The sequence below is a fragment of the Manacus vitellinus genome, unplaced genomic scaffold, assembly GCF_001715985.3.
Source record: "Manacus vitellinus isolate BGI_N305 unplaced genomic scaffold, ASM171598v3 scaffold_15_pilon, whole genome shotgun sequence".
Classification (NCBI taxonomy): domain Eukaryota; kingdom Metazoa; phylum Chordata; class Aves; order Passeriformes; family Pipridae; genus Manacus; species Manacus vitellinus.
The window spans coordinates 12,225,512-12,240,758 of record NW_021939122.1 but is presented as its reverse complement, the minus strand read 5'-3'; the positions used below and the strand labels follow the sequence as shown (position 1 = coordinate 12,240,758).

Genomic DNA, 15,247 nt, shown 5'->3' with positions numbered 1-15,247 from the left:
AGTCGAGTTACCTTTACCTGGTTATGCGCCAGAAGTAACACTACTGGATTATGTTAGATAAGAGATAGATAATGCATAAGGGCTGTTTTAGTGAGCACAGCATTGGCTGTGTAGTTTCTTGTGTCTTCCTCGGGAGTGCTGGTGACTGCGGCATCTGCCGGGTTTGGCGGGTAAGTGGGGGGTGTGTGATGCTCTTGCGCTGAGTCAGAAAATAAACAAGTGTTTGTCCTATACGTAAAAGTCTCTTAAGAAAAGCATATCTCTAAACATTAACGGGAACGGGTTCCCCTGAGTAGTTATGGAGTCTCCATCTCTGAAGATGCTAAAAGCCTGACTGTATGTGTTCCTGGGTGACCTGCTGTAGACTGTGCAATCTGCAGAGGTGCCAACCTGAACGTGCCAGTGAACCTGCAATTTGCTGCTGCTGCAGCCACACCAGGCTTTTGTGTTTCTGAACTTCTTAGAGCAGATCTGAAACTTTAGTCCAGACACGGATAAAATACAAAAGTCTGCCCTCCTCTTAGTGGATCTGGTGTTCCTGTGAAAGCACTTCTAAGGCTCTGTAGTTGGCTTAAGTAATTTTCTGATCTGAAAAGTAACCTGGGGGAAAAAATGTTTTTATGCTGGGATGGGCAAGTAAGATGCAATAGAAGTGCGCAACTGAGAGCAGAGCAGTTCTTGTTAACAATCCTTGCATTCTGCTTTGGTGTAAAAGTTGCAAAATGGCATTTTGAATCACAAAACAGAGTAGTGGTCTATCCTGCATCTTGTTATCAAGTTTTTGAGTATGTAATTGAAGCTGTTTCTTAGCTGAACTAGTGAAGAATTGATCTTAGTTGAGTATTGCAGATTCCAGAACAGTTGGTAGAAATTTATCTGAGTTCAATGGTTGGTAGGCGGGACTGGCAAGTCTCTTCTTTATAAGTGCTTTGAGGAATTTTCCCTTTTATAATCATCATCCTGGCTTTTTTTTCATGTTTAAACTTGATTGAATGAACTCTGCAAATCATAAATGTTCTTCCCTTCAGAACCCCTCATTTGCTTATCTGCTCATGTCAGCTGTTTTGTACCTCAAAATACAGTGCTCTGGATGTGCCTGCTCCTTTATGTGTGTCCCCTGCTTGTTGAGTGTCCTGAAAGCAGGTTTAGTAGCTGACAGTGGAAAGGGGAAGCTCAGTGTAGAGATGGATTTGATTTTCCTATCCTGTCCAACTGACTTTAAATTAATTGACTGTCCTGTATTGCTTGTTAGGACAAGCAGCCATGGCTGGCCATGACTCGGGATCTCAACACCAGTTCACTGGATTTCAGAAGTACTTTAATTCCTATACCATCATAGGCAGAAGGAATGTATGTATATGTACATTAAGTTTTGTAGTCTAGTATAATGGTGTTTTCTGGGATTTAGACTGAAACTAAATTTAACTTTGTTTTCCAGTATGTAATAGCAACATACTCAGCTGTTGCACTCATCGCCCTGTATTTCAAGTTTAGGCCTAAGAAGCAAACTCCTGCTGTGGCAGATAAGTAAATGGTAAGTGGCTGATGTTGTTCCAGGACCAAAATGCTTCAATGCCAGCTCAGGAAGAAGTGATGAAGGACAAGTTGCCAATAAGACAATGCAGTGAGAGAGAGATAAACACAGGCATGTGAACTTAGTATTTATAATTTTAAACCTCAGATAAACTATAGCATCTACTTATTTGGGGGCATTCTGGATGAAGTGAGCTATTATAGGGAGTGTAGAAAGTATGGCATACCAGTATGTATCTTTTTCTTCTGACATGGTAGATGGGACTGGGGCAGGATGCAGGGAGGAAGAGTAAGCAAGGAAGAAGGACTGGAAGGATCTTGCATTGAGGTCTGCCTATGACTATTAGGTGCTTCTGGTCTGTGCTTTTGCTGTAAAATAGGGATAACTTGCTTTATAGATTATTGAAATAATAAAGTAGTACTTGAGGACTTACTTCTTGGTTGTATTAGAATTCCAAATAGAGATTAATGCATTCTGTTAAAACCTTTCTTTGAACCAAGTAAAGGAGCACTGTATGATGGAACTGTGTATGTTGCACCCCTCATTATTCAAGGCTCATGCAGAAGTGACTGGACTTGTATAGCAACAACACAGTGTTACAAAATTTTGGAGTCACTTTCAAATACAGGATTTCCACTGAAATGGCATTTTCATGACAAAATGCAAGCTATGGGCTGTCCTCATAGCCTGCAAAAGGGGATATAACACGATAAGCTTGAGCACTGTTGTTGTGTGTTAAGGGGACATCAGTCACTTCTTCCTGAGTGTGCTGAAATCTGTTTGCTCGTAACTAAAATTGTTTGGGCCTGGGGCAGGGGGATTCTCAGTTACCGCCGTGCAAGACTTGCTATGTTTGATCTCTGTTCTCTTGGCAGGTTGCTGGCATGTCTGAACCTCCAATCTATGTCACTGTAATGCAAGCTGATGGCCTGTTCTGCTAATAAAATATAAATAATTACTTGTTTTATTGGAAATATGAAATGGTGCAAAAAAGCTTATGTGTGGCACTTCTCTTTTTTTTTCTTGTCAAAAATAATTATTTGTAGTGGAGATGGAGCAGCTGATCCCTATCACTACTGTTTAGGATGTGTTTCAACAACAGCAAACTTAAGGTGTTCTGAGCTCCCAGCAGTAACCTAGGAAGTGTTCAAGGGCTTTTTTTTTTCTTAAAGCCATTTGTACGTGCTGGCCCTGATGAACAAACCTAGTTTTCCTTTCCTATGAGCATGTTTGCTGCACAGATGGCTTCAGCTGTGTTCCATGTTCTGGCTGAATCATGGTGGTTGTAACAGCGTAATAAAGTAGCTAGAACCCACCTTTACAACAATATTTATATGACATGGCTACTCATCAATGTAACCATTTCTGGTTACTTTGTTTCTCTTAGCAGAGTGCTCACAGTTCCAAGCACTGCTCTTGCTTCCATCACAGCCATCAAGGGAAGAAAGTATCTTCGTGTAACATACAGGCACAAGCTATGTGGTTTTAGTATTTATTGTAATATCAAAAGTATAAAACTGTACAAAATACAAAGGCAGAATGTGGCAGTGTTTTCTTTAAGCTGTCAAAAAATTGTACTTAAATCCAACTGGTTATACTGAGAGCTAGGAAATTTTGTTGAGATACCATCAGACAAATAAAATCATAATAATTTAATTTTAACCTTTTTTCTTTAAAGAAAATTTCTAAGTGAGCTTTCTAGTGACTTTTCCACACTTTATTTTGATGTATAATGCCTGCAGAATACCTTTACTCCAAGAGTTAGAGCCAGAGAAGAGATGAGAGGGGAGGTAGTTTTCCATTTACTCGGCCTTAGAAATGACACGTTTTTATTTTCACTAGAGAGCCAGCAGAGTGTTTACGTGTTCAAGCCCTTCCTGGGAAGTGATGAGGAACACACAACAGATTTCCCTCCATACATCCTGTAAGAGATTGAAAATGAGAACAAACCCACACCACACTGGGCCTGGCCTTTAGTGGTGGCAGTTTCTGTTCAAAATCAGACACTACTCCTCAGTGTTCTGCATGTTTCACTGTTCTTTAGAAATAAACCACTGAGCTTTACTGGTTGCTCAGGAGGACTCACTGTGGTACAATGCTTTTGTGGGTGGAAACTGTCACTTAAGCAGACAGGCTGGCCTTTCAAAAGCAAACTGATCATACACTTATCCTTTCACTATGCTATATTGTTTCAATTTCTTAGCTTTCTTACATTTTTTATGTTAAACCTTATGTAGAAAGGACACAGGTTTTTAAAGTTCTTTTAGATCTAATACAAAGTAAAGGGTTTAAGTCCACTTTTTTAATAGTGAGTATTTCAGTTGTGCATCAGTCCCCCTTTTTATTTTCTCATTCAATAAAGTATGAAAGTAAATAAAGTTCACATTGGTTGCTTGTCACACTGACAGTACTGGCTACCTGTGAAAAACAGAGTAACAAGATCTGTGTTTCTGACACCTCAAAAGAGCACAAGAGTTCGAAATCTTTTCAGGACTTAGCACTTGGCTGATAAAACCTGTGCCCAGAGCTTCACGGCTGTTCCATGACCACAAGCATTGGAGTGTCAGAGCGGCTCCGCCCTGGTTGTTGCTGTGATCCTCTCACCAAACCTGCTGCCCAGCACAGGATATAGTGAATCAAATTACAGTCTTCTTTCCTGAAACTGGACAGTTTTTGCTTGTGTTTGAGACTGATGAAACATTTACTAACCATAAATTAAGTGCTTTAAAAAAATCATCAAGGCTGTTAACTTTTCACAAGTTTCAGCAGAGCTCAGTACCATCTCTGAGAGGAGACAGCTCATTTCATATATACATAAATATGTATCAAAAGCACCACGAACAGTTCCTTCTTTTACAGCCATGATGTCTTGTCAATCTCCAGCAGTTTCAAACTGCAGATAAATATGAAACAGCAGAACTGAGAAACGCCGCCTGCATTAATTTACACAGTTCCATTTTCCCTGCAACAGACTCGTGGGGATCCTTCTGTACAAGACATTTCTCCTTGTCTCACATCCTGAGGTCAGTTCTGCAATGCCTTGGCACAGTCCATCTCAGCTCCCAATTTACTGTGAACTGTAGGCTCCCGCAGCCAGCAGCAGGTTCCTGCGTGTGAAATGGAGATGAACAACTGGGGTTGATTTGGTCATGTATGTACCCAGTAACAAGTCCTGTGAGTTTTCAGGCAAGTTTATGTGTCCAGTGGCTGTAGTAAAGTCATCAGTTTCTAAATCTTCAAATGCCTTCACAGCATCCCACAGACGAACTGTGTTATCCATTGAACCTAAAAAGAAAAACCACACAACAGTTTAAAGGTATTTTATTAATAAAATGGTATATAAAAATGTTGCTGGGGAGCATGTTAACAGAACTAAAAGCTCTGAAAGCAAGAGACTATAGCAAGCATCTAACATACTGCATACACACATAAAAGTTACCAGGATTTCAGCTTTCCTGTAGTCTAAGCTGGTGTCCTGCAGACAAAGCAAAAAGAACTGCTCTCAAAACACCTGGGTTTGGATCAAATCACCTACTACTGAAAAAGCAGGACCATCCTGTGGGCTGGTCCTCCTTTTCAGTGGTAGGTGATGTGATCCAGGTAAAGTTTATGATTTTAAGTCACATAATAAGAGTTTCTTTGTATGGTATAGGGAATACAGTGGAATTTTGCAAGCTCAGTGGCCTGTGCTTTCACTGGAGCACTGGCAGATAAATTGGAATAACCACTAAGCAGGCTGGATCAAACCTGTACCCTATCTGTTTGCTTTCACTCCTGCAGCAGTAGCTCCCAGAGGAATCTCACTGCACTGTATTTAGGAACATATTACTAAACAAATCTAGAATATTCCTAGCCTGGTTTCATGAGGAAATTACCCTCATGTAATTAGTGTCTGTCCATCATTTCTTCAACTTATTGGCTAATTTCAGGCAGTTGACAAAACAGACTAAGTTTCAAATTCATGAAAGAACTACACATTTTTTAAAAAAAGTTCACTGAACACAGACAAAACTTTGTGCCTCCATGAAGGGAAAACTGGCAAAGGAGCTCTAATATATTAGACACCAGAGAACCCATGTAGACAGGAAGGAAACACAAGCAAGCTTCACAAGTTCTGCTGCTCACAGGCCTGTTCATTAATATTATATGTCCATATCTACATCAAAAATCTACCATGAAGAAATAGTAAGGGTGTGGATAACTCATATTCCTTTCTATCCCTTCCTCTTTCTTTAGTCCCTCTGCATTCCCAGTCCCATCCCATTCCAGTATCCTGCACCTCTCTAGTCCAGCCACTTTTTGTCTGCCCTAGGGTTATTGCAGCAGATTCCACCCCCAACACTGTACAGATTCACAACCTTCACTATCATCTAAGTGCATAACACCTTCCGTTCCTGGAAGGGTGAGGGGTCACATTTCAGTGAAGCCTTTGTACCAGCAGTTTTAAGTTGCTGCTTTTGCTAAGCAATTGATTCTTTGTCTTTCTCAATTTAAGGAACCAATTATATCATTCCTGTTCAGACTTATGGAACACGATGGAAACTTCACTGTTTCTGGTGAATTTTACCTGATGCTAAAATCTCCCCATCTCTACTGAATCTGAGCGCGTAGATGGTGTCAGTGTGCCCTTTCAATTCGCCAACCATCAAGCCATGTCCGATATCCCATAGCAGAACTCTTCCATCTGTTGCTCCAGTAGCCAGGAATCTTCCATTAGGGGAAAATGCCAATGAATGAATTGGTCCCTAAAATAGACATTGAGGGGCAACCAAACAAGTTAATTAAGTCTACTCACATTCAGTCAGTCACGCTGTGTTTGTTTGAAACAGTATTGTTTAGAATCTCATCACAGAAGTAAAATCTCTTTTACACTGAATGATATGGCTTTACCTTATGTCCAGTGAATATTCTTACACAATTCCCATTCAAAACATCCCAGAGCCGTATAGTCCTGTCTGCTGAGCCTGTGGCAATATAGTTGGAATTCGGATGAAATCGGGTACACGTGACATCAGCAAGATGGCCAGCAAATATCCGTAGTGGCTGATAGTGATCTGTTGCCCACAGACTGAAAAGAAAAGCTTTATTAATAAAAAGAACCCTAAAGAAGTTCAGTACCTGTCCCTGTGGGTGCAGCTCCAGAAGAAGCCACAAATGTGCTCAGAGGGCTGAAGAACCTCTCCTACGAGGAAAGGCTGAGAGAGTTGGGGCTGTTCAGCCTGGAGAAGAGTTTCCTCTGGGGAGACCCTATTGTGGCCCTTCAGTACTTGTAAGAAATGTGAGGACAGACTTTTTATCAGGGCCTGTTGCAACAGGACAAGGGATAACAGTTTTAAACTAAAGGAGGGTAACTTTAGACCAGATAAAAGAAGACATTTTTATAATGAGAGTGGTGAAACACTGGTACAGGTTGCATAGAGACGTGGTGGATGCCCCATCCCTGGAACATTCAAGGTCAGGTTGGACGGGGCTCTGAGCAACCTGATCTTGTTGAACATGTCCCTGCTCATTGCAGGGGAGTTGGACTAGATGACTTTAAAGGTCCCTTCCAACCCAAACTATTCCGTGATTCTATGACCTGTAGCTCAGTGAGAAATAAAAGTAATTATGTAGTGATTTCATACAGGTCATTTCATTAAATTAGCAGGAGATTTTTTTTTTTGAAAAATATACCTCAGAAGTGAGAAATAAAGAATATTCTGTCAAGCTGGTAAACAACTGGAAGAGAATACTTCTAATCAGAGGAGTCACATTAGAGGACATCATCTCTTTAGTCATCAGATAATATGATGTGTGTTGAAAAAAATAGTAAAACTACATTAAAACATTTCTTCAGTATTTTAACTACATGAAATAAAATTAATTTTCAGTAATAGGGTAGACTAGAGTATATCAGCAAATCACTTTCAGGGTTAATCCACCACAAACTGACCCAGACAAATAAAAAACACATCCAGTTTCTTACCGAGCCACTCTGTCGTGTCCCCCTGACACAAAATAATAACCATAAGGAGAGAACTGTGTATCCCATACTGGATAGTTGTGTCCTTTATATCCCACCAAACATGTGAATGTTTGGAGACTCCACAATCTGACAGTGCCATCCTCAGAACAGGACAACAGATAGTTCCTGTCACAGGAGGAAAGTACAGTGTATTACACATCCAGCTCACACTGGGGCTGTGTAACCATTGCATAAACACTGCAAAATGTCCATGATAAAACTGTCCCCTGAGCAGCACCTGTTTAGCATGTCACACATAAATCAGCATTTTGGTGGGGTAAGCAACAATAACCAATTCAAGCAAAATCCAGTCCTAGGCCCTTATGCAAAAGAGAAGATTGGACACTGATGATTAATTCTATACTGAGGGGAGAGAGAAAAAACCCCCCACACCACAGAGTTGGTCTTTACTCAGGAATTCCAGTTATATGAAAACATTACTAGTAAACTGCTATGCTATGTTACTTTTAAAAAATCTTTTAATGTAACTCTGAACAAAATTTCAGGATTTCTTGAAATAGAAATCATATCGTGTTCACATTCTCAATTAATAATTATAGACTATGAACACATAGTCTATAATGTTCCACTCAAAGTTCACTTATCAGCTGTGTTTCTGTGATGGTTGTTTCCCGACTAGACACAAGCAAAAGCAAAACTTGAGACATTTAAACCTTTTTTCTACTGTCCAGACTCCCATAACTATGTAATGGGTTTAAATCTCTTATTTTAAAGACACTGATACATTTTGAAAATGTCTCAATAGAATATGAGAAATTTGAAGTGTAATGATGTGCTACAGATTCTGGTTTTATATTTTGCAATACTATAAGTTAAATCAGTGCTGCAGTATTCCTCTATCTCAGTTAGTTAAAACCCAGCTTAAACTACAGTTTGCAAAATAGATGGTCTATTTTGCTATCTATGAACCTCCAAAACAGTGCTGGTATTCTCAGCTTCCATTGATTTCAGTAAGAGTTGACAGTGCTCAACACCCGGAGCATTATGAGCACTTGCATAGTTTCTTACAAGCTACATGAACAAGAATTGCTTTAACCTGGAATAAGCTTCATTGAGAGTAGGTTTTCATTCATTAGCATGCAATTAAAACTGAAGACAAGCAAACTAGTTAGCTTTTACCTATCAGGACTGAAGCTGGTGCCATAGACAGGTCCACTGTGACCATATAAAATCTTCAACTCACTTGCTGTTTTCTCATCCATGATCCTCTCCAAGACATCATCCGATTCTTTGTCAATAAGACTGAGGTCTGCAAGATTTCAAAGTTCATGTATCAGAATAACTGTCAGAAGTTCAAAAATAAATGTCATCATGACATCATCTCAGTTAAATATCAAGATTAAGAAATGTTTGCATGGTATCCAGTTTCCACCACAATACATTATAACACAAACAGCAGAATTAAAGAAGCCTAGTTTCCATGAATTTGTGTAGGTGTTGAGCTACAGGACCTTCTCCTCAATCCTTCTCAGTTCCCTCCTATCATGTCCTCCAGGATACCTCTAGTCTCTTGCCTAGATCACCTAAATCTAACTGTCCACTACACCCAGTGGTTACCATCCAGTTAAGAAGCAAGATGGCTAGTTCCACACTAGTTATGGCCAGTTCCATACTAGCTATGGCTAATTCCAAGCTCTGTGCACTGACCACCTCACAGCAGGGGTACATGACCAGATTTCTCATTCCTTTAGAATGTTTCTAATGGTAGTACATAAGATGTAATCATACATCTGTGCACATTTTTTTCTATGAAGTGAAGCATCTAACCACTGAAGACAACTCCCCTGTCACAGATATCTTTCCCTGTTCAGGCAGAACACAGCTGTCACAAGGCATGCATGCTCATACATGTCTTAATTACCTGCTGCTGTTTTCACACTACGTAGCTTTTTTGGAGTCACAGACCACACTCTGACAGTAGAGTCAGCAAAGCCTCCTACAATCATGCTGGAGTCATCTGTAATATCCACTGCAGTCAGACCCTAGACACAAAATATCCATTTATATTGGTTGCACCTGTCATGATGCATTTCAAGTACTACGAAATCCTAAGAACTAATAAAAAGGTAATTCAACTTATTTACAAAAAATAGATGGAATTATTCTAGGATAAACATAAACACATGTGAATTCTTGCCCTATTAAAAATAAAGCTCTATGTATGAAGCACAGTCAACAACAACAAATAGTAACTGCCTTCCAGTTTTCTGGTGCCAAACACCTACTGCATTCTGTAGGATACACTTAAGGCCCCACAGGAAAAGTGAAAGAAGGAATTATGGCAAAATCCAAGCAAAACCAAGGACCATGGAAATTTTATAGTTTAAGGAGTCTTTAAAGAGAATTTTGAACATTTTGGAACATAAACTTTGCAATGCCTATTCCAAATACTCCAATAACCCTTGCCAACACCGTTATGTCTTCTTTCTTTTTTAAGAGTAATGTTCATAATTTTGATTCCCTTTTCCATATTATCCAAACTCTTCTTTCACCAACCTGGTAAGCATTAAGGAATGTGTAGAAACAGATGGAGGGCAGGCACTCTGGGCCAAGACGCACACGCCTTGCAGCTTCCTTCATATTCATTACTTTATCCAGCTTGTCAGAGTCTTTCAGTTCAGGCAGAGGAATTCTACACAAGAAGCACATGTTTTTACAAAATAAAAGCACCTTCCTTATTATTAATCCAAACAAATACTGTGAAACCTTCACATGCAACCCTATACCTCAATATTCAAATAAGAAACAAGAATTAGAAAAAATGAAAGATTATGTAGAAGACTAACTGATGAGAGAGCAAGCCAGTAGCTTCAGGAATTTCAGACAGGCAGAGGAACAAGATAATTAATAAATTGATTATGACCTGAAAAGATTAGTGGGTAACTAAGTAAAACTTTATCAAGGGAAATCTAGATTGACTTGAAGGGCAATGACAGAGGGTTATATGCTAAGGTTTCCATTACCTCCCTTAGAAGTTCTATGGCTAAAGCTGTGTACAGCTGAAATAGCCAACTGCTAAAAATGCCATGTGAACAGCAACGCAGACTTGGCACAACAAGCCTGGATTTTAAAGGCTTCCCTATGCATCATGTCCTTGGTACCTGTTTTGGGGAGGAGCATTAGGGTCCTGCTTTTTACTTTTTGACCCTACATTATCTTTTTTAGGTTTTTTCTTCTTTGGCTTTCCTTCCTCATTTTCTCCTTCTTCATCTTCATCATCCAAAGGCACATCAAACTCTGGTTCTTTCAATAAGCCAAAGAAAACCTACAAGCCAATAAAACACACAAGACAAAACAGTAATTGCTGTTCTTACCAAAAACTAATTTTTTAATGGCAACTTTTCAGTGTAAAAGTCCAAGCAATAGAGCTGCCCCTTTAAAACTTCTGTTTAATATTACCACATATGTTACTGCTCAGCCCATAACAAATGTAGTACATGTTTTTCTGGTTTACTTAGCAACTGATCTGGACAACTATAAGTTCTTCCACCATCTCTTAGCCCTTCCTTAAGGTGGAATCCCTACACCTTACCTAATTTATTTGTATAGTACTGTGGTATTACACAAACAGCCCTTGCAGTAACAACCGGTGGCAAGTAAAAATTACATCTGTTGTACAAAAGAGGAAGCCAAATAGTCAAGTGTCCACTTTAAAACTCCAGAGTAATTAATGAATTGGTTTATTTCAGTGGGCTGGACACAAGGTTGTCTCTCAAAAGGTTCAGCAGTTTCTTCCACCAAAGAGTGACATACCTTGATCTCTCTATTCCTGTCAACAACTATTTGTACAGTTCACTTCCTTTGTTCAGTTCATGCTGTCTTTTAAGATCTCAAGCTACAATTGTCAGTCTATACTATGGGATCTCCCTAAAAAACTAGGGAAATTTGTTTAATTATGGAAGTGCAAAAATCTTTGCCTCCTACCTTTGCTTTATTAGCCTCTCGTTTTGCCTCCCCAGCCAAGCTTCCAACCATAGCATCTATCTGTTGTTTGCTGCGAGGCATTCCATCAAAGATATCAATGTAAAGATGCTCCTGAACAATGTTCCAGATCTGATTGTTCTGCTTTTCCTGAAGATGCCTCTTCAAGAGTTGGTAAGAGTCACGGGAAATACGCAGCACAAACTTGCTTGTTCGGAAATCCAGCATGGTCTCATTACCTTTCATGTGCTCTTTTTTGGTTAAGCTAGACAGTACCCGCAGGTCATCCTGGTAATAGCACTCCTGATCCCCATGGAACCTATTGAAACAATTTAACAAAGGTTTATTAGGAAAACATTATCTTCTAAGGGCACACTTATTTACATTGCTTGAACATAAAACATATCTGTAAGGACCATTTGGAAGCTACTGACTACATATGGGATTATTTTTCTGATGAAATTAAATTCATCCAGGGGAAGATACACCAGTGATTTACTCTGCATAGCAAGAGCATTCAGCAGTTAAAAAACAAGATGAAGAGAATACACAAATGGAACCTCTCAGGATGTCATACACCCAAAGGGTTCTTGCCTGAAGTAAATAGTTACGCTTACATGTTTATTTCCAGAAATTAAACCCTAATTTGTGGTACCATATAGTACAGGGCATTTTTTATTACACAGGACTACTTGGATGCCTTTATGTCTGATTCATTATATGAATATATACATTTCACAGTCTACGTGTTTCTCACTCTCCACTTGCATTATCTAATACCTAACATATGTTTAGAATTTTCCATTTTTACTCGACTTGTTATAAAATAGTTGTGGCAAGGGGCATTTTAACTATTTATCGTTACAGAACCATTTTTGCTGATCATGTGGAGGGAGACGCAGTTATCCTTTTGGATTGAAGTATTTCATAACTGGTCTGAATCCAAAAAACAAATTAAATTTAATTTTATTTTCAATTAATAAACAAATGAAACATAGCAAGAGCGCAGACAATTATAGATTAGCCATAAATTAACATCTTTAATCTCATTTGAAGAATTTCAATGTACATGCTATGATATTAGCAAATACTTAGAGTGTAAATTACTTTGGCATCTCAGTGCAATTTTCAAGTGCTAAAAAACGACCCCACAATCTTTCCCTAAAGATGAAACACCTCTTCATTGATACTTCTGCAGCAAGGAGCCCATCAGCACACCATAAACATGGTTCAAAATCTGCCAATGGACAGTTCAAAAGCATGTAGTCTGCACATGCAGACTACAGGAGACTGGAAAACAATTTAAGAACAGTTACTGCAATCCATGATGGCATCATTACTTCAGATTTCAAATCTCTTCAACTTTAAATAAGAAAAATAATATGGACATATGTATATGTATACAAACCTATGCTACTGTAGCTCACAGGTTTAACCAAAGCAGCAAACACAAAATAACACAAATGCACAAACGAAAATGAATTACCTTTCAAAAAAAGACTTTGCCTCACTCTCGTGTTGATTGTAGACCAATTCCAAGTACATGTGCACAAAGAGAGGATAAAACAGCTGAGACAACTCTGCTCGATGACAGTCCAGGGAGCACTCAATGAAGTGTTTCAACCCGCTGTAGTACTCCTCGTACAGCGTCGGGTCCCCTTGCTGGTTGTAGGCCGACAGCACTGCGCTCACATCTGGCTGATCCTCCACAACCACGGCACCTCCGACTGCAAAACCATCAGCAAACAACAAGAGCTTGTCAGCCTGGAAGAGCTGGTGAGCAAACAGTGGCCACAACCCGCTGGTCAGGTGAGGCAACAAGCAAAACACGCCGTGTGATTGTTCAGCACCAAGTCTAAACCACAGAGGTGAAAGGGTGGTGGCACTTTACAGTCCAGCAGCCGATTTTCCCGGCACCTCCAGCAGCTTTTTGGGCTTTTCCTGCCAACAGCTGCCTGTAAGGTATCTAACCCAGTGCCTAATTCAGCCAGTATTATACATATAAAGGAAGAAGCCACTAATATTATCAGAATAAGTTATCTTTACCACTAGGGCTAGAAACTCTCAAACGAGGAGCAGAATGTAAGACATACCCACTATAGTTATTTTGCATCCAGTAAAAAAGCAACTTAAGTTCATTAAGTGAACAATTCACTAAGAGCACCTCGCAACTGTCACAGAACAGGGACACTTTTAACATTCTGACAGCTCTGTTCTACACAGCAGTCGTTACACACTTTCATTGTCTTATCTTTTACATAAAAACAATCATATTAGGTGGTGGCAGGAACAAGCTGACTTTATGCTGTACATTCACTGGAACTCAGACTATCAGTTCCTGAAATTTCATTATACTATTCTGTAAAGCTGCCTCACGGAACCCCTTGATTAACAACACTCAGAAATTAATTATCCAAAGGACATCTCAGGTACCCAGCAACTCGATCCAGAAATGCAGAATGCCTCATCCACAAGCACCTTATGCTTCCATCAAAATGCAGCCTGTACATCAGACCTCCATTCTCATCCCTGCTAACTACAATGGAAATCGAGAGTCTCCTGCTACTCTGTTAGTCGAAATGGGACACAAAGATAAGGGGAAGCACCTCTCACTTCGACAGTGCTCCCTTCAAACACGACAGACACCCTTGGTCCCTTGCTCCAGGAGATCCGGACTTCTCCACGGATATCATGGGAAATGACACACACAGGGACCTCCCAGAAGTCCGGGGTAGACTCTCGGGGGCATGACCTGACACCGACCCTCGTGTTCCAGCACCACGGGGAAACCCCGAGGCTGCGAGCGGCACACTGGCCCCCTCTCCCAGGGGTCCCGCCGGGAGGAGGCACCGACCCCGCAGCGGCCGCGGGCCCCACCTTTCCCCGGCGGCACGGCGGCAACTGCGGCCACCCCAGGGCTGGAAGTCGCGAACAGTGGCGACGCTGCCTCCGATGGCGATGGCGGCAGCGCCGGTGCCCCGGCCGAGCAGCGCCTCTCCGGATCCGCGTCGGCTGCCGGAGCCCCCAGGAGCCCGGCGCTGGCGGGGCTGAGGCGCGCCGGCCCAGGTCGTCGCCGAGCAGACGGGCTTCGCGGCGCAGGCATCTCCTCGGTACTCGCGAGGTTGCTGCGCCGCAGGAACTGCAGCACGGCCACGAGCGTTCTGCCGGTCCAGCGCCGCGGGGAGGCGGCCGGGCCCGGCGCCGCGGGCTTCGCGGGTGCCGCATCCCCAGCGCCCGCCGTAGCCTCTCCCTCCGCCGCGGCGGCATGGCGGCGGCGGAGCGGCGGCGGGAGGGCGGCGCTGGCGGTAGGCACCGCGGGCGGCGGCGCGGCGTCCCCCTGCGGCTCCGGCTGCGCCGCCGCCACCTCCGCCGGCTCCTATGCAGCGCCGCCATCTTGCGCCGCCGCGGCCGCCGCCACGCGTGACCGCCCTTGCGACAGTGAGGGTAAAGGACGGGCAAGCCGCCGCTGCTTCGGGCACGCGACGGCTTCGTTTTGCGACGCTGGCGGGAGCGCTTTCCGGCTGTAAGGAGCGGTAGGAGCCGGTTTGTGAGGGGGTTCACGGGGCTCCTTGGAGGGTACCAAGGATGGCCTTGGGATTGTGTGCCCTCTGGGGCCTTAGCGGCCGTGCTCCGAATTAGGTTAATTAGGGCTGGGCCTCTCGGTTTTTCAGGTATTTCTAAAACTGCTTCTTTTATTCGTGTTTGTTAAACAGAAGTTCTTTTGTACTCGTGGAAAGGATGAGAGAGCAGGGGGTGTTCGGGCTGGA

The 15,247-nt window shown here is 41.9% G+C and overlaps 2 protein-coding genes across 2 annotated transcripts; one reads left to right on the top strand and one right to left on the bottom strand.

Moving 5' to 3' along the window:
* The first annotated feature begins 1,252 nt into the window (after window positions 1–1,252).
* Window positions 1,253–2,530, top strand: ATP5MD (ATP synthase membrane subunit DAPIT). The gene is made up of 3 exons (XM_029958489.1): window positions 1,253–1,350; window positions 1,439–1,534; window positions 2,410–2,530. The coding sequence occupies exons 1-2, from the start codon at window positions 1,264–1,266 to the stop codon at window positions 1,529–1,531; spliced, it is 180 nt and encodes a 59-aa protein (XP_029814349.1). The 5' UTR covers window positions 1,253–1,263; the 3' UTR covers window positions 1,532–1,534; window positions 2,410–2,530.
* Window positions 2,531–3,012: 482 nt separating this feature from the next.
* TAF5 (TATA-box binding protein associated factor 5) lies at window positions 3,013–14,873 on the bottom strand. The gene is given in 15 exon segments (XM_018069279.3): window positions 3,013–4,819; window positions 6,102–6,279; window positions 6,425–6,602; window positions 7,500–7,664; window positions 8,679–8,808; window positions 9,421–9,541; window positions 10,056–10,191; window positions 10,661–10,824; window positions 11,484–11,799; window positions 12,967–13,207; window positions 14,358–14,409; window positions 14,411–14,507; window positions 14,509–14,579; window positions 14,581–14,858; window positions 14,861–14,873. Coding segments are annotated over 15 exon segments (2,358 nt in total). The 3' UTR covers window positions 3,013–4,601.
* Window positions 14,874–15,247: the final 374 nt, after the last annotated feature.